This window comes from Marmota flaviventris, chromosome 5, assembly GCF_047511675.1.
Source record: "Marmota flaviventris isolate mMarFla1 chromosome 5, mMarFla1.hap1, whole genome shotgun sequence".
Classification (NCBI taxonomy): Eukaryota; Metazoa; Chordata; class Mammalia; order Rodentia; family Sciuridae; genus Marmota; species Marmota flaviventris.
This window is the reverse complement of record NC_092502.1, coordinates 76927160-76950530: the sequence shown is the minus strand read 5'-3', so window position 1 is coordinate 76950530 and position 23371 is coordinate 76927160. Positions and strand designations below refer to the sequence as shown.

General features: G+C 35.1%; 1 protein-coding gene across 1 annotated transcript in view; it reads right to left on the bottom strand.

Moving 5' to 3' along the window:
* Fbxl17 (F-box and leucine rich repeat protein 17) overlaps nt 1–23371 on the bottom strand; it is a 529863-nt gene that overhangs the window by 491371 nt on the left and 15121 nt on the right. Inside the window, exon 3 of the mRNA XM_027927783.2 lies at nt 22981–23238. Within this exon, the coding sequence (XP_027783584.1) occupies nt 22981–23238 (258 nt within the window). The remainder of the gene's footprint in view (nt 1–22980; nt 23239–23371) is intronic.

Genomic DNA, 23371 nt, shown 5'->3' with positions numbered 1-23371 from the left:
CTGTAATATTGCAGCGGAAATCTACCTACCAAAAGCTACCAGGTCTTTGTTTAGTTTTTGTGTATGTATGCACACCTGTGTATTGTGCATACATATGCTTATGTGCTTATATGTCTACATGTGCTTATGTTCATATATCATGTACATGGTATCAAAATTGTCATATAAATAAATGAGTGCTCATAAATTAAAATTTAAATGAAAATTGGCTGCAAATACATAAATAATTTTAAAAGTTCAATTTAAATCAGTTCAACAGATAAAATAAAGGTGTCTTTAGAATTACTAACTCACAAGTTTTTCTAGGTGGTCAGACAATTAATGGAGGTGTGAATTTCTACAAAATGTCTAGAATGTAATATCCACTGTTTCTAGGATTTTTCTTCAACAATGAAAAGACGAATAATGCTGTACACTACACCTGTCTGATACCTTGGTTTTTAGTGTTAAAAATAAGTACATTAGGCATCAATGGGATTAATCTGCATGAATATGTTATCTATGTTAGAACATGATTTTAAAGGAATTAAGGTTTACACAACTCTAGTTAAACAACAACTGTTATTTTAAAGTATTACGCTATATTACAGTTTAGAAATTTCTTTAAAAGCTAAACTTGGTTAATGTAAAACATCAATATAATTGTGGTTGCTAATATTGACACTTTGGTATAATAAATGTATTCATATCTTCCAGGTATACAAGTCTTTAAAGTATGAGGTTTAAAAGAACATTTAATCAAGCTGATATTCTCCAAACTAAAGCTGTCCATAGTGGTAATTTTTGACTAATGAAAATAGGATATTTAACTGGGGCCTTCTTTATATCATTTAATGTTCTGTAAATGGACCTGTTATCAATAAGATATACTCAAAATTTTATGTTATCTTTTACACTGGGATAAAAATTTAAATGTATTTTTAAAAGATAATGAGAGCCTGATCTGTTTAAAGGTTATCATTGTGAAACATAAAAACATTATGCTACTTTCCCACAAAATGGGGTTAAAAGCTCTTTTAGCTTTTGATTCATGTTTCAAATGTAATGTTGCATTGTGTTATCTAACATATACTTAGGAAACAATATATATAAACCTTATAAAATGACATTTGAGAAAGAGGCAAAGATAAGCTTCAGAAATAAAACACTTTACCTAAGATTTGCCAAGAGCCCCACCTCACCAGAGTTATGATTCTGCCTCTCACCTCACTTCACGTTAAGATAATTTCAAAGTAGGCTAGACTTAAGCTCATTTGAAGTTATGTTCAAAGGATACATTTTTATCATAAAGATTATTGGGATCTCAAAATAAACAAGAAATATAATATATAACTAAGTAAGGTTTAATATTTTAAAAAATTACATTTCTTTTTTTTTTTTTTGTATTTGGGGACAATTATTGAAAGTGAAAGAAATGATGGCATTTCTAAATAAAGATTTCACTGGGTTAATTCTACATGTAATGTAGTTTTCTAGATAAACATGAAAAAAATTCATTAGTGGTATTCTCACCAAAATCCAAAAACAAAATGATAGTCCATAGTAGATCCACACTAGTACAATTAATGGGTCAAATGTATATATAAACAAATCACATTTTTAGAGCTGATTATTACCAAGTCATAAAGTGTAGTCACCGAACTATTGTACCATGGGCTCAAGTAACAGTGTAATAAATTAAAGCTTCACATAAAAGCCCACTTTCTGAGACATCTACTTCTCTAGTTAGAGATATTAAGCTCAGCTTTGCAGATTTTCATCACCAATTAAAACAAGTGAGCAGGGATGGTTCAACATATCACAAGATGAAAAGAAGCAGTTCATCAATCCCGCATGCTTTTTCACCTCGATCTATACAGCTGGTACTAAATGTTTATGATTAAGACAGAGCTTCTGGGCTAGGGCTGTCACTCAGTGGCAGAACGCTTGCCTAGCATGTGGAGGAACTGGGTTCAATCTTTAGCACCATAGACAAATAAAATAAAGGCATTCTCTGTCCGTCTACAATTACAAAAAAAAAAAAAAAAATTTTTTAAAGAACTGCAATATTACAGATAGCATCAAGTCTAAGTTAGCCTGTAACTTAATACATAGTTATTATACAAACTCAATTTGATTTTACTCGTTAATTTCATTTTGTATTTTCCTTATAAACTTTAACTGTTGTCTGTTAGTGCCTTACAGAAGTACAATTGTCCAATATAACAACCTGAGCTAATTTGAGATAGTAAGCCATCATCTATAGACAGGATATAAAGCTAACTTCCAGTTCTAATACTGACCCCAATTAAATAAAAGGGGTAAATGACTGTAAAGTTATAGACATTAAAATTAAAATCCAGTACACTGACTTTAATATTGGTGAACCTGACTTGCGAGTTGTTTAAAACAAAAGCTTAGAGATTAAAGTTTGGAAGTAAAAGGGTCAAGAAAAAAATAGCCAATATTTGGCTCTGGCCCTGAGTCAGCTTATTCAGAGAATAAGGGGATTTCTCTAAAGCCTTTGCAATTCTGGGCCACATGACCTCCAGATCAAGGGGATCCATGAGAACCTGGAGAACAGAAGGTGGACCAGTGCACATGCTGCAAAAGAAGAGGGTCATTAGAGAATAGAGACATCCCTGATGTTCCTAAGGGAAACCACATTGGCAAGGAGACACTGACCCATCCTGGCTAATGGTACTAAGACAGCTAAGTGACTGCTCTCAAGTTCCAAGAGTGACCCCCTGAAGGAACTCAGCTGATTCTTAACAATTGATTAGAACAGCTTGGTCATGAATGCCTAGCAAAAACAGTTACAAGCAAAGTACAGCCATTCCTGGGCATTTAAAAAGACAAGACAATAGTTGTTTTAATAGAAATTAAGACAGAGTTGGTTAGCCCCACAGCCCTGGTGTCCCCCAAATTCTAAGGCATCTTTTTTTTCCTTTGTGAGGCTCATATTTACCCCTGCCTACCAAAAATTGAACTGGCCTCTGTACCCTTAGTCTTTCTTACTCCACAATTTGGTTTTACCCACCAACCAAAGTTTTCCCATCCTGATAAGAGAGCCCTTCAGTTTATTCCCTACTCAAAGAGTTAGAAATATCTGCCAGGGTTGGCACAGGAGCAGCAGGATTCGAAACCTCTTTTCACTACTATAAAAATTGTCACCACAAGTTATTAAAGATATCCAACAGGTCACTGATTTGGTACTGACTTTACAAAATCAACTGGACTCCCTAGCATCTGTCCTCCTGCAGAATCATCAAAGCCTAGATTTCCTTATTACCAAACAAGGTGGCCTCTGCCTATTCCTCAGGGAAGAATGTTGTTTCTTGTCAATCAATCAAGATTGGTAAGGGATAGGGTTAAATAACTAAAGAACCAATTGGAACAGCAGAGACAAGAATTAGTCCATTCCTTCTCCCTCTTTTAATTCAGCTAATACTCACTTTTCTTGTGCTAACATTTTTTACTGCTTTGTTAACTTTATACAGAAGCAACTTCTTGACAAGGTGACCTGTCTAGCCCAGATCACCTCCCAAGAACACGCAAAAGCCTCCTTCACTCACAACATGACTCCTGAGCCCCATAAGGAAGGAATCACCCATGACGACATCCAAGTTCCACCTTCCTCTACATGCCCCTCACACCACAACCACCAGGACTGCAGAGGAGCCTCAAATACCTCCCACCTCCTTATCCTCTTCCAGATCTCTGATAGGGGATTTCCTTCTCTGCCCCTCCCCAGCAGGAAGTAGCCAGATATGATGATGTTGCCCCAAGTCATCATATCCCTATCAGAATCTGGAATGAAGGATATGGACAACAGGCCTCAGGGAGGGAGGGAAATTCCCTTAGAGTTCCTCAACCCCCTCCTGACCCACCCTAAATTAACCCTGTCACCAAAACTCCTTCCATGACTTGGCCCTGCCTAAAAAAAGCCCTGCCAAAAGTAACTCCTCCATGGCCTGGTTCTGCTAAGGCCCTATAAAACTCAAACCCCTGTGGTGGCCCATGGCCATTTTATCCCTGAAGATGTGCTCCTCTGCTGCTAAAAAAAAAATGTCACTGGTCCAGAAGGTCTGCCTCCATTTTCTTTTTGTATTCTCTTTCATGTGCTTTCATCCCCAACATTAGAGACAAAGACAGGAGGACTGCAAGTTCAAGGCCAGCCTCAACAATTTTAGCAAGACCTTAAGTACCCCTGGGTAAAATCTCCAACATCACACACACACACACACACACACACACACACACACGATGGAAATTCTAGAGAGATGGACATTCTCAAAAGAAATCAAAAGAATGTTAGAAATAAAAAACATTACAACCAAAAGCAAGAATGCCTTTGATAGGCTCTTTGGTACACTGGAGGAGGCTGAGTAGACTCTGGGAATTTTATAATATGGTAACAGAAATTTCTAAAACTGAAATGCAAAGAGAAAAAAACTGGAAATAAAAATGTCCAAGAACCATGGGTCAACTAAAAAGGTATAATATAAAGTCAGACTCAATGGCACACACCCATAATCTCAGCTACTCAGGTGGCTGAGGCAGAAGGATGGCAAGTTGGGAGGCCAGCCTGGGTAACTTAGTAAGACCCTGTCTCAAAATAAAAAATAAAAAAGTCTGGGAATATAGCTCAGTGGTAGAGTGCCTCTAGATTCAATCCCTGAGAGAAATAGTGAGAAAGAGAGAGAACAATGTGGATGAAATGGAAATAATGAGAGAAGAAAGAAATATCAAGAGAGAAAACAGGAGCTGGGGATATGGCTCAAGTGGTAGCATGTTCGCCTAGCATGCGTGAGGCACTGGGTTCGATTCTCAGCACCACATAAAAATAAAGATATTGAGTTCATCTAAAAAACTGAAAAAAATAAATAAATATTTAAAGAGAGAGAGAGAGAGAGAAAGCAATATTTGAAGAATTTCCCCAAACTAATGTCAGACACCAATTCACAGACTCAATAAGCTCAGAGACTCTCACACAGGACTTTCAAACTATAGAAATCAAAGACAGAGTAAAAATTTTGAAATATTCCAGTTGATTAAAAAAAAAAAAAAAAAAGGCACCATGCTGCACACCTGTAATCCCAGTACCTCCAGAGGTTGAGGCAGCAAGAGGATCAAGACTTCAAAGCCAGCCTCAGGAAAAGCAAGGCACTAAGCAACTCAGTGAGACCCTGTCTCTAAATAAAATACAAAATAGGGTTGGGGATGTGGCTCAATGATCGAGTGCCCCTGAATTCAACCCCCAGTACCCCCCCCCAAAAAAAAAACTTACCTATAAAGTATAAAAACTGTTCTCTCTCCAATTTCTCTCAGAAGCTATGCAAACAAGAGAGTAGAGTGAAGTTATGAGTAAAAAAAAAACAAAAAAACACCAACCTAAAATTCTCTAATGCATGAAGTTATCTTTCAGAAGCAAGGGATAAAGAAAGATGTTCTCAGACCAAAAAATAACTTTTTTTTTTTGAGGCAATTTGCTGCCAGTAGATTTGCTTTATAAGAAATAAAAAATTTTGAATCCTGAAACATGGTGGGCCAGAGGGAGGCAGCATTCTGTGTCACTCAGTGACGTGGGAATCAAGTAGTAGGAATATTGCTTTTATGCGAGAGAAAGAGGACCCCTGCCCCCATAGCTGATAACGCACAGTAATCACAACTGCCTTCCCTTGCAGGGCTGCAGGGCTCCAGGCCTCAGCATCAGAGCAGGACTCCCGACTACTCGCCTACACAGGGCTTCCAGGCATGAGCACCCTCCACTGGCATGAGCACCCTCACAGACTCATGGCCACACACCCATGCATAAATCCCGGACGCAGCTCCCATACAGGTGACCAGGCCACTAACCACATGCAGAAACTGACCGCTACTCCCATGTGGACCCCCATCTACCACCGTGGGGCTCCCCTAGTCATCTCCATCTTGGGACTCTGTAGCCACCACCAGAGTCCCCTACGCACGGTAACATGCCTGCACCTAAGGACATCACACAGGCTCTAAAGACAACCAACAGCCCCACACTGTACGTCACAGAGCTCATCTCTGAACACATGGCCCAACACCATTGCCCAGTTCCCCACAACTGATCCAACACACCATCACTGAAAACAGCCGCCTATATCTGGGGTCACCTTCATCGCCAACTTTAGTTGGGGTAACTCCCAGTTTGGGAAACCAGCTGGGCAAGTACCATAGTTCCCAACTACCCCTTCTCCCTGGCAGCAATAACCCAGCACAGTGACTACGCAATACAAAACAGCTCTCAAAGACAGTGGTCAGTCCCCAAAGCGCAACCCACAAGACCTCTGAAGAGAAAGGTCCCCGATTAAGAAGTAGAAAGGGAGAGGGTGAGAGAGATACAATTTAGAAACTAATTTAGAGACAAAGAATGGTGAGATCTACAGGCGAGATAAGAAGACCAGGCACCCACATCACGTGAACAGACCCCAAAGGAGATCTTTGGGGGGTGCAGTCTCCCATCAGGGATCGGCGGGTGCAATACGCCACTTCCAGGTGCCCTGCACCCAAGACCAACACTCCCACCTTGGTAACCTTTACCATCCTGAGGGTGGAGATGCCAGCTAACAACAGACAACCCCACCTACTGGATGAGAAGGGAATCAGAAAAGATACTGAATCTTTTGTTTTGTCTGTCGAGATTTTTTCTTCTTCTCCCTTTCTATTCTCCCACCCTCACATCCCCAACATATGTGAAACCAAGTACTTTTCATGAATTAGGATACTGAGGACTGTGATATCTGAATAGTATATTACAGTTGTTTATTCTTTTTTCTCCTATTTATACATTTTTTTATTTTTCATAATATTTATGTGTTTGCTTTATGTACTCTAATGTCTTCCCACATGTCTACCTAAAATTAATTCCTCCCTCTTCTCCTGCTACTAACCTCTTAGATTCCTCTTTCACACTTCTGAAGATATAATAACTCTATATCCTCACCTCCTACCCCTCAACATCTCATCCTACACCTCATCCCTGGTCCTCTGTCCACCATCAGAAACTATAAACCCTTTTGCAAACCTACTGTTTATATTGTAGATAATAATGGAACTCGCCATTCCTGTATATTGTGACCAAATTATAAATGTCTTAACAGCAACTATTTGGTTTAAGGTTGTATTTTATTTGCATTGGGATCTATTAATATTGTCCTTCCCTTCAAAAGGCAGGTATTACAACCCTAGAAGTCTACAGGGTAAAACGTTAATGCATCACATCCAGTGCTAGGAGGGAAGACACATGAAAAACATGAAAAGACAAGGGAAGAAATAAATCAAGATACTACACTATTAGAATCCACAGCCAGCACCACAGAAGAAATGACAGAGAAGGAGTTCAGGATGTACATACTTAACATGTACTGTGAATTAAAGGAGGATATATGAGAGCAAACACAGGCAGCAAAAGATCATTTCAATAAAGAGCAACATAAGCAAATACAGGAAGCAAAAGATTCCTACAATAGAGGGAAGTTCTAAAAAAAAAAAAGGAAAAAAAAAACAAACACAAAACCAGAAATCCTTCAAATGAAAGAAACAATAAACCAAATCCAAAGCTCAATAGAAAGTATCACCAACACATTAGACCATTTGGAAAACAGGACCTCAGATAAGGAAGACAAAATATATAATCTTGAAATGAATGTAGACCATACAGTGAAATTGGTAAGAAATCATGAGCAGAACATTCAAGAAATATGGGATAGCATAAAAAGATCAAATATAAGAATTATTGGGATAGAGGAAGGCACAGAGTTCCAAATCAAAGGAATGAACAATCTATTCAATGAGATAATATTAGAAAATTTTCAAAATGAAAATGAATTGGAAAACCAAATACAAGAGGCTAACAGGATGCTAATACTACAAAATTACAACAGATCCACCAAGGCACATTATAATGAAAATGCATAATGGAGAGAATTTCAAAAGCCACAAGAAAAAGGAATCAGACTATATATAGGGGAAAACCAATTAGGTTATCTGCAGATTTTTCAACTCAGACCCTGAAAGCCAGAAGATCCTGGAAAAACATATATTAAGCTCTGAAAGAAAATGGATGCCAACCAAGAATTTTATATCCAGGAAAATTAAGCTTTAGATTTGATGATGAAATAAAAACCTTCCATGATAAACAAAAGTTAAAATAATTTACAATTAGAAAGCCTGATACAGAACATCCTAGGCAAAATATTCCATGAGGAAGAAATGAAAAACGACAATGAAAATCAGCAGAGGAAGGTATTAAACCAAAGGAAAAACTAATCAAAGGAGAAACCAAGTCAAGTTAAACACCAAAAATGAACAAAATGGGGCTGGGTTGTGGCTCAGGGGTACAGTGCTTGCGTAGCATTGATGAGGCACGGGGTTCAAGACTCAGCACCACATAAAAAAAAAAAATAAAGATACTGTGTCCACCTAAAACTAAAAAATAAATATTTTAAAAAATAAAAAAATAAACAAACATGGCTGGGAATACAAATCATGTCTCAATAATAACCCTGAATATGAATGGCCTAAACTCACCAATCAAAAGACATAGACAAGCAGATTGAATTTTTAAAAAGACCCAACAATATGCTGCCTCCAAGGGACTCATCTCATAGGAAGACATCCACAGACTGAAGGTGAAGGGTTGGGAAAAATCATACCACTCACATTGAAGAAGCAAGCAAGGGTTTCCATCCTCATAACAAATAAAGTAGACTTCAAGATAAAGTTAATCACACAGGATAAAGAAGGACATTTCATAGTACTCAAGGAAACACACATCAACAAAACATAACAATTACACATACATATGGCCCAAACACTGGAGCATCTACATTCATCAAACAAACTCTTCTCAAGGTCAAGAGTCAAATAGACCACAACACAATAATTCTGGGTGCTTGAACACACCTCTTTTACCACTGGACAGATCTTCCAAACAAAAGCGGAACAAAGAAACTATAGAACTCAATAATACAATCGATAACTTAGCCTTAACTGAGATATATAGAATATTTCATCCATCAACAAGTGAATATACTTTCTTCTCAGCAGCACATGGATCCTTCTCTAAAACAGAACATATATTATGCCACAAAGAAACTCTTGGCAAATACAAAAAAGTAGAGATACTACCCTGCATTCTATCAGATGATAATGGAATGAAATTAGAAATCAATGATAAAATTTAAAAAAAAAAAAAACTACTCCAACACCTTAAGACGAAATAATATGCTACTGTTTGAACAATGGGTTGCAAAAGACGTGAAGGAGAAGATCAAAAAAATTTTAGAGGTAAATAAGAACAGTGATACAACATATTGAAATCTCTGGGACACACTGAAGGCAGTACTAAGAGGAAAGTTCATTGCATGGAGTTCATTCCTTAAAAGAAGAAAAAGTCAACAAATAAATGACCTAAAATTATATCTCAAAGCCTCAGAAAAAGAACAAATCAATACCAAAAGCAGTAGAAGACAGGAAATAATTAAAATTAGAGCTGAAATCAATGAAACTAAAACAAAAGAAACAACAGAAAAAAAACTGACAGAACAAAAAGTTGGTTCTTTGAAAAACTAAATAAAATTGATGAACCCTTATCTATGCTAACAAAAAGAAAGACAAAGAAAACTCAAATTACTAATATCTGTGATGAAAAAGGAAACATCAGAACACACATTACAGAAATACAGAAGAAAATTTCAAATTATTTTGAAAATTTGTATTCCAATAAAATAGAAAATACAAAAGGCATTGACAAATTTCTAGAATCATATGATTTGTCTAAACTGAATCAAAATGATATACACAATTTAAAGAGATTAATTTCAAGCAATGAAACAGAAGACACCATCAGAAGCCTACCAACCAAAAAAAGCCCAGGACACAGCTGAGTTCCCACAAGATATTTAAAGAAGAACTAATACCAATACTCTTCAATTTATTTCAGGAAATAAAAAAAGAGGTGGCACATCCAAACTAATTCTAGGAGACCAATATCACCCCGATTCCAAAACCAGGCAAAGACACATCAAAGAAAGAAAACTTCAGACCAATATTTCTAATGAACATAGAAGCAAAAATTCTCAATAAAATTCTGGCAAATTAAATACAAAAACATATCAAAAAGATAGTGCACAACAATCAAGTGGGGCTCACCCCAGGGATGCAAGGTTGGTTCAATATAAGGAAATCAATAAATGCTTTTTTTTTTTTTTTTTTTGGTGGTGCTGGGGATTGAACCCAGGGCTTTGTGCATGCGAGGCAAGCACTCTACCAACTGAGCTAGATCCTCAGCCCAAAACCTTCTAGAACTAGTAAATGAATTCAGCAAAGTAGCAGGATATAAAATCGACACCCACAAATCAAAGGCATTTCTGCACATCAGTGACAAATCCTCTGAAAGGGAAACAAGGAAACTACCCCATTTACAATAGCCTCAAAAAAATAAAAAACTTGGGAATCAACCCAATGAAAGAGATGAAAGACCTCTACAACTAAAACTACAGAACACTAAAGAAAGAAATTAAAGAAGACCTTAGAAAATGGAAAGATCTGCCTTGTTCTTGGATAGGCAGAATTAATATTGTCATAATGACCATACTACCAAAATCACTATACAAATTTAATGCAATTCTAATCAAAATCCCAATGATATTCTTAATAGAAATAGAAACAGTAGTCATGAAATTCATCTGGAAAAATAAGAGACCCAAAATAGCTAACGCAATCCTTAGCAAGAAGAGTGAAGCAGGTGGGATCACTATATCACACCATAAACTATACTAAGAGCAATAGTAACAAAAACAGCATGGTATTGGCACCAAAATAGACTTGTAGACCAATGGTACAGAATAGAGGACACAGAGACAAACTCACATAATTACAGTTCTCTTATATTAGAAAAAGGTGGCAAAAACATGCATTGGAGAAAAGACAGCCTCTTCAGCAAATGGTGCTGGGAAAACTGGAAATCCATATGCAACAAAATGAAATTAAACCCCTACCTCTCACCATGCACAAAACTCAACTCAAAGTGGATCAAGGTCCTAGGAATTAAACCAGAAACCCTACACCTAATAGAAGAAAAAGTAGGCCCAAATCTTCATCATGTCTGACTAGGACCTGACCTCCTTAATAAGACACCTATAGTGCAAGAATTAAAATCAAGAATCAATAAATGGGATGGATTCAAACTAAAAAGCTTCTTCTCAGAAAAAGAAACAATCAGTGAAGTGAATAGAGAGCTTACAGAATGGAAGCAAATTTTTACTACACGCACCTGAGATAGAGCACTAATCTCTAGCACATATAAAGAATTCAAAAATCTTACACCAAAAAAACAAATAACCCAATCAATAAATGGGCCAAGGAACTGAACACAGACTTCTCAGAAGAGGATATACAATCAACTAACAAATATATGAAGAAACGTTCAACATCTCTAGCAATTAGAGAAATGCAAATCAAAACTATGATTTCATCTCACACCATTCAGAATGGCAGCTATTAAGAATACAAACAACAATAAGGGTTGGCGAGGATTAGTGGGGAGGGGGGGAGCACATTCATACACTGCGGGTGGGACTGCAAATTGGTGCAGCCAATCTGGAAAGCTTTATGGAGATTCCATGGACGACTCGCAATGGAACCACCATTTGATCCAGCTATCCCTCTCCTCAGTCTATACTCAAGACTCAAAAACAGCGTACTACAGGGACACAGCCACATCAATCTTTATAGCAGCACAATTCACAATAATTTAACTATGGAAGCAACCTAGATGCCCTTCAGTAGATGAATTGATAAAGAAAATGTGGTATATACACACAATGGAATATTATTCAGCAGTAAGAGAGAATAAAATCATGGCATTTGCCAGTAAATGGATGGAGTTGGAGAATATAATACAAAGTGAAGTAAGTCAATCCCCAAAAACCAAATGCTGAATGTTTTCTCTGATATAAGATTGCTGATTCATAATGGGTTTGTGGGGGGAGCATAGGAGGATTAGATGAACTCCAGATTGGGCAAAGGGTACAGAGGGGAAGGAAGGAGGTATGGGGGTAGAAATGATGGTGGAATGAGATGAACATCATTACCCTAAGTACATGTATGAAGACATAAACGGTGTTACTCTACTTTGTATACAACCAGAGAGATGAAAAATTAAGCTCTACATGTGTAATATGAATTGTAATGCATTCTGCTGTCATATATAACAAATTAGAATAAATTAAAAAGAAAAAAGAAATAAAGTTTTTTTAAAAACAAGGAATATTATGTAGGTCAGAAACTTGGATCTACAAAAAGAAAAAGCATTCTAGAAACAATAGTGAAGGTAGAACTTTTTTTTTTTTTTTAATTCTAGGTAACCTAACAAGTTAAAGTTTGCTCAAAATAATACCAACAACATACTTGATAATATACATTTTTGTACCTATCTGTATGTTTTATGTGTAAGCAAAATGAATGACAACAATGATATAAGGACTAGGAAGGAACAGTTAGAAATATGTTGCTATTATAAGGTATCTGTACCCCCCTGAAATAGCACACTGTTATTTGAAAGTTATAAACACATATTGTGACTTCTAGAGTAACCACTTAAATTTTTTTAAAAAAAAAGAAATAAAGCTGATCTGGTTAGAAAGGAGAGAAAATAGATTCATATAAAATGCTCAATAAAACCACGAAAGGCAGAGAAAGTATAGAAGACAAAAATAGAAGAAGTAAAGATCAAGGACCACTAATAGAAAATATTTACAGATACAGTAGATATTGATATAATTATATCAAATCACTTTAAATGTCAAGGGAATAAACATATCAATTGAAAGACAGAGACTGTCAGGATGAACAAAAAAATAGGATCCAACTACAAGTTATAAGAAATCCACTCTAAATGTAAAGAAATATGGAGACTAACAGTAAGTGGATAGCCAGGCACAGTGGCACACACTTGTAATCCCCATGACTGGGGAGCTAAGGCAGGAAAATCACAATTTTGAAGCCAACATCAACAATGTAGTAAGACCCTATCTCAAAAGAAAAAATTAAAAGGGACTGTGGATGCAGCTCAGTGTTAAATCACCTCTGGGTTCAATCACTGATACCAAAATTTTTAAAAAGAGAGAAATAAAACAAATGGATAAAGAAAGTAATACTATGCTAACACTAACTAAAAGAAGTTATATTAATTTCAAACAAAGCAGACCTCAAAACAAAGAACATTTGCAGACACAAAAGCTAACATTACATAATGATGAAAAAAGGATAAATGCTTCAAAAGGACAGCAATCCTTAGTGTTATGTGCAACAACAACAAATTATCAGAATATGTAAAGCTAAAAATTAAAGAACCACAAGAAGAAACAGATTGATTTACTAATTTATTAATTTATAATAGCTGGAGACTTTTACTATAAAATCCAGCAACCAAAATGTCCTTCAGTAGTTGAATGGATAAACTGTAGTATACACAGATAATGGGATATTACCCAGTGCTAAAAATAAGTGAGCTGTCAAAAGATGGAAGATGTAATCCCAGAAACACTGGAGGCTGAGAAAGAAGAACTGAAAGTTCAAGGTCAGCCTCAGCAAATTAGGGAGGTCCTAAGCAACACAGCAAGCCCCTAACTCAAATTACAAAATAAAAAGGGTTTCAGAGGTGACTCAGTGGTAAAGCACCCCTGGGTTAAATCCCCAGTACCAAAAAAAGAAGAAAAAAAAAAAGACAAGACATGGAGGATCCTTAAATATGCTCTACTAAGTCAAAGAAACCAATTCGAAAAGACTTTATACTATATAATTCCAACTGGAATCAGACACATTCTGGAACACTTAAAATAATAAAGAAAATAAAAAGATCAGTGATCGCCCAAAGTTAAGAGTAGAGTGTAGAGTGACATTTTGGGCAGTAAAATATTCTGTATGATATTATAATTGTAGAACTATCTCTTCTTGTCTTTGTCCAAAACCCATAATACACAATGCCAAAAATGAACCCTTTTATAAACTATGGACTTTGGGACTGATGATTGTGTCAATGAAGGTTTATTAAATGTAATAAATGGACCATTCTGGTTGGGTATGTTGATAATGAGGAAGGTCGTGCACATGTGGAAGCAGGAAGAATATAGGAAATCTCTACTTCCTCTCAATTTTGCCATGACTCTAAAACTGCTCTTAAAACAAACAAACCAAAAATCTTTAAAAAAGAAGTCCATGAAACAGTCACAAAAATTGTTACCAAATGAAATTTGAATATTTAAATTAATCCCTAAATGACTATACACTAAGAGAGATTTACAAATTGAGAGAAAAGAGAATACTTAAAAGCAATCCTTCAGAAATGTAAAAAAGTAAAGATTCCGATTATTAAATAAACTCTGGGAATAACTATAACAACTTCAGACAGAACAGAGTTCCATGTAAGTTGTCAGTGATAAAAAGGACATAACATAATGAAAAAGGAGACAATACTCCAAGAAGATATAATAACCCTGAACAAGTATGCACCTAATAGGAGTGTCAGAATATATGAAGCAAAAACAGTGACAGATTAAAAGAGATGAATCCATTATGATAATTAGAGATTTTAATGCACTGCAGTTAAAAAAGAAAAAAAGTTGACTTCCAATAACACCAACAATCAACTGGATATGGTGGTCCTCTGTGGACTGTCTCAGTAACATCAGAATACATATTCTTCTCAAACTAACATGGAACATTCACCAAGACAGACTACATTCTGGACCATAAAACACACTTTAACTCTAGTGATTTGAGAAATGCAAATCAAAACTACTCTTAACATTTCATCTCACTCCAGTCACAATGGCAATTACCAAGAATATAAGCAATATTAAGTGTTGGTGAGGATGTGAGGAAAAGGGTACACTCATACATTTCTGGTGGGACTGCAAATTGGTGCAACCACTATGGAAAGCAGTATGGAGATTCATCAATGTTTAGAGTAGTTCAATTCACAATAACTAAACTATGGAACCAAAATACATGCCTTTCAACAGATGAATGGATAAAGAAATGTGGTACATATACATAATGGAATATTACTCAGTCATAAAGGCCAAATGCTTTCTCTGATAAGCAGATGCTGATTCACAATGTGGGGAGGGGGAATGAAGGAATTTTGGATTGGGCAGAGGGGAGTGAGAGGAGGAGAAGGGATGTAGGGATAGAAAGGACAGTGGAATAAAACAGACATTATTACCGTATATACATGTATGATTAAACTACCTGTGTGACTCTGCACAAAGTTCTGCCAGAGGAAGGAGATGAACGTTGTGCTCCATTTGTGTACAATGTGTCAAAATGCATTCTACTATCATGTATAACCAATTAGAACAAGTTAAAAAAAATTAAAAATTTTAAAAACACACCTTAATAATTTAAAATAACAGAAATCATGCAATATCTGCTCTCAGAACACACCACAATTAAAAATTAATAACAGAAAAATCATTAGAAAATCCAAAAACATTCAGAAATTAAACAACACACTTCTAAATAACACAAGGGTCAAAGTAGCCTCCAAAGAAATTCTTAAAAAATATTCAACTAAATTAACATGAAAGTACATGTCAAAATTTATGGAATGAAGCAAAAGCAGCATTTATAGAAAAATTTAGTTGCTACTGTAAATGGAATTATTTGAATTCCATTTCTTTGGGGGTTTTCATTGTTGTGGGCAAAAATACAACTGACTTTTCTGTCATGGCACGCTACTGAAAATGTTTATTAATTCAAAATAGTTATTTTGTGGATTCTTTGTTTTCTATATATAAAAGTATGCCATCTGCAAATAAGAGAGAGTTTTACTTCTTCCGTTCCAACTTGAAAGCATTTTACTTCTTTTTTATTGTCAAATTACTCTGGTTTGAACTCACAGAAGAATGCAGAACAAAAAATTTGCATTCTCTTTTTCTTGTTCTTAAGTTTTCCATTTTTCACCTCTAAGTGTATCAGCTAGTTTATCACATATGGCTTTTATTTATTATGTTGAAGAAATATCACTCTATTCCTAGTTCATTATGAAAGGGTGCTGATTTCTTTAAATGATTCTTTAACAACAACTGTTTATTCTTTTTCTTCTGTGTTATCATGATATATTACATCAATTGATTTTTGTATCTTGAACAAATCTTACACTCCTGGGATAAACTATACTTGGTCATGATATATAATCCTTTTAATATGCCGGTGAATTCAGTTTGCCAAAACTTGGCTGAAAGTTTTTGCATATTTATTCAAGATATTGGTCTGTGGTTCTATTTATTCATTTAGATGTCTTCATGTGGCTTCAGAAGCAGGGTAATGCTGGCCTCACAGAATGAATTGGAAGAATTTGAGAAGGACTGGTGTTAATCTATTGGTGTAAATCTACTTAGATTTTCTAATTCTTGAATCTGTTTCTATAGTTTATTTCTAGAAAAATGTCTATTTCATCTATACTGTTGGTGTAGTTTTCTCACAGAATCCTTTTTATTTCTGTAAAGTCAGTACCAATCCCACTCTCATGTATGACTTATTAATTTTCAAGGTTTTTTTCCATTGTCAAAATCTATTCAAAGTTAGTCCATTTTCTTGATCTTTTCAAATGATCTAATTTTGTTTTCCTTCATTTTCTTTGTAGTTTTCTGTTCTCTATTCTGTTTATCCTTACTCTGCTCATTATTTCCTTCCTTCTACTAGTTTTGGGTTTGCTTGTTCTATATTCTCAGGTTCCCTCAGATGTACACTTAGGTTACCAATTTGAGATTTTACTTTTTATTATACGCTTTTATAGCTATAAGGTATTCTCTGAATGATGCTTTTGCTGAATCCAATGAATTCTAGTATGTAGTGTTTTCATTTTCACTCATTTCAAATATTTTCTAATTTCATCCATTATTTTTTCTATGACCCATTGGTTGTATAATAGTTTTAATTCTATATGTTTGTGTCCTAGTATTCTTTCAGTTATTATTTTCCATATTAATTCTATTATGGTCAGAGAAAATACTTTGTATATGTTCCATTCTTTTTAAATTTATGAAAACATGTTCTTGAAAATGTTCCATGTGTTCTTCAACTGTTGAGTGAAGTATACTATACATGTCTGTTAGATGTAATTTGGTTTATGCTATCATTCATGTTTTGTATTTCTTTGTTGATATATCAATTATTGAGTTATAGAAGTCTCCAACTATCAAAGTAGATTTTTCCCTTCAAGTCTTTCAATTTTTTTTTTACATATATTTAGAGATTCTCTTGAATCTCTAAACAATCACATTTAACTATTCATCTTCCTAAAGGATTATAAATGTTCTCAACATCTATCACTCTCATTGTCTCTTGTAAACTTTCTGGACTTACAATATATCTTGTATGATAAAACTGCCATTCCAGCTGTATTTTGGTTACTATTTGTATGGAACAAACTTTTTCCATCTTGTATATTCAACCCCTATGTGGTTAACTCTACCAGTGATTTTTTTTCTTCACATAACTTTCAGTTACTATCTAGCGTCTTTTTATTTCAGCCTAAAGTATACTCATTTGGCATTTCATTTTTTGGAACTGGAGATTGAACCCAAAGATTCTTACCACTGAGCTATATCCCCAGTCCTTTTCCTTTGGAGATAGAGTCCTGATAAATTGCATAGGGCCTTGCAAGTTGCTAAAGCTGGCCTTGAACTTACAATCCTTCTGCCTCATTCACCTGAGTCACTGGAATTACAGGCATGAGTCACCTGGGAACTCTCTTTTATCATTTCCTTTAGCATTCCTTACAGGGCAGTTCTACTTTAAATTTTTTTTTTTTTTTTTTTTTTTTGGTGGTTGTTGTTGTTGGGGGAACCTGGGGATTGTATCCAGGGTTGCTTTACACCAGTCCTTTTATTTTTTGAGATGGGGTCTGACTAAATTGTGGAGGCTAGCCTTGAACTTGCAAGTCCCTACCTTACCCTCACAAGTCACTGCAATTACAGGCATATGCCACCCAAAAATCTTTACCTAATAAATTCAATGTCTAGGCTTCCTTAAGGATGGGTTCTGCCAATTAGTGGGGCCATATTCTATTTCTCTGCATGCCTTGTGACTCTTTTTTTTTTAAACTAGGTATCAATATTATAATGTAGAAACTTGGGTAATCAGATTCTTCCCACTTCCCCCAGGGTTTGATTTTTAAGTTATTGATAGTCCTTTATTTTATTTACTTATATGCTGAGAATTGAACCCAGTTCCTCACACATGCCAGGCAAGTGTGCTACTTGCAGCCACTGAGCCCCAGCTCCAGCACCCTGATGTCTTTTATTATTCAAGGATTAACTTATGTTAAGCCAGTGTTTTGAAAGAGATTTCCTTGAATACCAACAAAACAAACTAGAACAAACTTTGCCCAGTTTTTGCAGAGTGGTTAGGTGCCTATTTACAGTTCTTCCTTGACCTTTACTTTTTGTTTATACTAAAACTAGAAAGCAGCCAGTAATGAAAGTTTATGGTCATCTTATGTTTTCCTGAGCATGTGTCTTGGACCTGGGCATGCATTTATGTGGCTTTTTTGTTTTGTTTATTGTTTTGCAGAGGAAGAGATAGAACCCAGGGCCTCCTGAATTCTAGGCAAGCATACTACTACTGAACAACACCCGAAATCCCTGCACGTGGCTTTTTAAATTCCCCTGTATACAATGGTATGCCGACTACCTTAATCCTCCCAAAAAAGGAACTTCTCAGGCCTTAGGAAGTCTACTGTATGTCTCACCATAATTTTTCACACAAAGTAAATGCAAGTTTTTCCATTGGCCACATGTCTTTAGTCAATATCCACTGTTTTTCCTCCCCAAAAGAGTTCTAAATCAAGTGAAACAGAACTATGAGCACCTGTAACAACCCTTTGAGTAGCTCTCTTATAGGTTAGAACAAGAAAACAATAATTTACAAATAAGGTCCATTTTATTACTTCTGGCACCAGGGACATTGCAAATGCGGACTATCTTCATGCCTGTTGTCAAGGTAGGAAGAAGGAAGGGTTCAGAAAAGTAAAAGTCACAATGCATTCCTTCCACTTTTTAGTTGCCCTTTTCATGGTTTAGTTTTCCCCTGGTTACTATAAACCTTTTACTGTTTTCCAAAGTTCTGGCAAAGTTGGATCTGATAATTCTCACTTGTTTTTCAATGTTTTTATGGAGGGACAGGGTTTTAGAGGTTCCTACTCCAATATTTTGCTGACATCACTTTAAATATTTGGTTTGAAAGATTAAAAAAACCTCACAGTATCATCAGATTAAAATTTACCAATGCAACACTTATTATCTTTACACCATTTTCAGCCTACAGAGACTCATTTCCAAAAATGCTGAGTTCTATTAAATTAGATTCAGGTGTGACAGACACATAAAATAGTAACTTAACAAATATAATTTATTGCATTTATTTAATGCTTTGCTATTGCTATCATTTGCTAGCTGGCAAATACAAAGTGATAAGAAAATATTAGGAAAACTAAAACAGCCTATTATTCTTAAATGCTTCTTCTCCTCTGTCCTAGATACATGATTATAGTTTTTGTTTTGTTGTTGTCATTACTGTTGGCCACACTGGGTATTGAACAAATGGGTGCTAAGTTATATCCTCAGCCCTTTTTATTTTTATTTTGAGATTTGGTTTCACTAAGTTGTCCAGGCTGGCCTTGAATTTATAATCCTCCTGTTTCAACCTCTCAAATGATGGGATTACAAGCATGTGCCACCATGAGCTGTTGATCATAGTTTTTTTTTGTTTTTTGTTTTTTTTCTTGCAGAGGGGGAGCAGTACCAGGGATTGAACTCTGTGAACTCGGGGGCACCAACAACTGAGCTACATCCCCAGCCCTATTTTATATTCTTTTTTTTTTAATATTTATTTATTTTTTTTAGTTGTAGTAATACTTTTATTTTATTTATTGTATGTGGTGCTGAGGATTGAACCCAGGGCCTTGCACGTGCTAGGTGAGCACTCTATCACTGAGCCACAACCCCAGCCCCCTATTTTGTATTCTTTAATTTAGAGATAGGGTCTTACTGAGTTGCTTAGCACCTCGCTATGGCTGAGGCTGGCTTTGAACTCCTGCCTCAGCATCCCATTACAGGCATGCACTACCACACCCGGCTTTGATTATAATTTTATAAGATGTACATATACGTTCCACTGGTAAAAACTGTTCCACTAGTAAAATTATTTGGGTAAAATTATATTTTATGGAAATATAAATACCAACATTACAAAGTGCTATTTCACAAATAAAATAGTTTAGTCAAAAATGGTCTTTTAGGTGCTTCACCGTAAGTTTAACATTAGTAAACAGAATCCAACACTTAAAATATTAAATTCTAGATCTCTAAGCAATTGATTTTCAGTCAAAGAATTCAAAAAGCACACACATTTGATATTTGCTAAAGTCAATCAAAATTATATCATTTGGGGCTGGGGACGTGGCTCAAGCGGTAGCGCGCTCGCCTGGTATGCGTGCGGCCCGGGTTCGATCCTCAGCACCACATACAAACAAAGATGTTGTGTCTGCCGAAAACTAAAACATAAATATTAAAATTCTCTCTCTCTCTCTCTCACTCTCTCTTTAAAAATAAATAAATAAATAAAAATTATATCATTTATGAAAAAACTATATTTTAGAGACATTATCGATAAAATATATACATATCCCCTTAAAATATTTGTCAGTTTGTACTGAAAAAACAGGAAAAAATTTTAGCTATAGAACCAACAATTCAGTGAATTGCTAAGTTACTGAGTTCAAGAGAAATCATTAACACAATAAAATTCATCAATTAAGAATAGCCCCATCCAGGCTTTTGCAACTTTACTTATATATCTTAAAAACTGTAAGTTGACTCAAAACATAATATGCTCCTAAGCAGGGTTTATCAAAATATCACTGAGTCATAAAATTAATTTAGTGAGTGGGTCAAGGCCAGCACTTATTTAACATAGTAACACAGAATAGATAATATTAATGTGCATTGCATATATGTGTTTTTTCATAAAACTATATTTCTATTTGATATTTTATTTATATTTATATATATATATATACATATATATATATATATATATATGCCATTATTTATTATACCCATAACACTATTCCATCAGAAGAAAAGAATCTAAATTAACCCTGCTACAGGAGACTCTTAAGGACAGGAAAATATTACTCTCTATGCTACAATGAGATTGCTATGTAAATACTAAAGAACAGAATTAGCTTAAGGAGAAAAATTTGTACTGTTTTACTATTTCTATCAGAAATATAATTTATATATACCTAATTCAGAAACCAGGAAAATCTAAAGCAAACCTCTAAACAGGTTAACAAGCTCAAAAACACCTTATATTCTAGGGAGGAGTTACATAATTAGTTTCACAGTAGTAAAATTCATAATACTTAAGCAGCACACTAAAGTTTTACTTCTTAAAGTAGCTATCATTCTATTTCAACCATAACTGTGATCTTATTGGTTTTCACAAATAATACTAGGAACACCCTCAGTAGTCTGCTAAACTAATCCCTATTTGTAAAATTTCATGAGATTTAAATACAGTTGAATTCAGTTCTTAATTCACAGAACTTTTAAAAATGTTTCAGGGTGAAATATAAATTGTTGAGAATTTCTATCAAGCAAATAAAATCATGCTACCTTCATGTATATGTCTCCATAAAACATTAATTTTTTAATACATTTTAAGAACTTCATGAAATGCTAGTGAATCGTCCTGTATATAGCAGAATCAATGATGAAAAATATTACAACAAGCAAAATTGTTATTGCACAATTTGTTTTTGCAATGACATAGGCTTCCTTATAAATTGATAATATACTTAATATGTAACCTGACACACTCAGTAGTTACCAATTAGGATAAATCTTCCCAAATTTCTTTTAATATTAAGCATTCAGTTAATTCGTCCGTAATGTTTAAATTTAAGGATCTTCATTTGTGAAATGAACAATCCACTCTGATCCATGAAATTCTAAATGTCATTTCCAAAGGAAGCATATTAAAAAAAAGTATATGTAAAGCTAATTTTAACTCAATTATTCGGTGATATTCAGATGATTACCATTTGTCTTCATTTTATGCTCTTCAATTTAGACTTCCATACTTAAATAATTTAAATCATGTATGTATGTATCTAGTAATATAAGAGAGAAATTAAGATTATTAAGATTATTTTTTTAGCCCTGTACGGTGGCACATGCCTGTAACCTCAGTGGCTCAAGAGGCTGAGGTAGGAGGATCACAATTTCAAAGCCAACCTCAGCAAAATCAAGGTGCTAAGCAACTCAGTAAGACCGTGTGGATAAATAAAATACAAAATAGGACTGGGGGTGTGGCTCAGTGGTTGAGGTGCCCCTGAGTTCAATCCCGTATACCCCTCCCCAAAAAAGCAGATTTTTTTTCAAAACCTTCTCTGACCCATGCAGGCACGCTGATCCACTTCCGCAATCTCAGCAATTTGGAAGTCTAAGGCAGGAGGATCACAAGTTTGGGTCTATTCTAGGCAACTTAGCAAGACTCTGTCTCAAAATAAAAAGGGCTGGGATATACCTCAATGGTAAAGAGTCTCTGGGTTTAATCCTGGGATTGTGGGGTAGGAGGGACACAGGGGTGCAACTTTTGCTGACCCAATCTGCATACTGTTACTTAAAGCAAATTAAAGTTAAAAAAAAAAAAACATAAATTAATAGAATGGCTGGTCACAGAAGCTCAGGCACTCACTAAACACATAACAAAGTTAATTTACTTATTGTAACTATGGCACTCTAATTTACTAACAAATAAAAATTCACTGGTATATAAAAAAGATGACTCATTTCATTCTCTGGGCATTCTTTTAAATACAACAACCTTTTAAAGTGTTGCTGCAAAACATTTTTAATTAATGAGTAAAATCATTCTACAAATGCTAAAATTTACCTGTTTGAGTCCTTCATCAGTAAGTTTGTCCTGATTGCCTACATGTACTTTCTGAAGTAAAGGACAGTGAGAGGCAACTGCAATAATAGAGGTGTCAGAAAGCTGTTTACACCTGTAGGCTGTATACCTAAGAAGTCCAGGACATTTGAATGCTAGAACACATACGCCAGTATCAGACATGCTGCGACAGTCAGAAATGTTGATTTCAATTATATTCTGACTTCTTGATGCAATTTTTTCCAATAAGTCATCAGTGACCTATGAGAGAAAAAAAGGAAATAAATTCAAACTTTTGCTAAAAGTAGAAAGTTCCTTTCTTTCATTTAATTTCCCACAATAAATTATCTAGATTATAGCAAAAAAAAACACAATCAAAAGAAAATCCTTAATG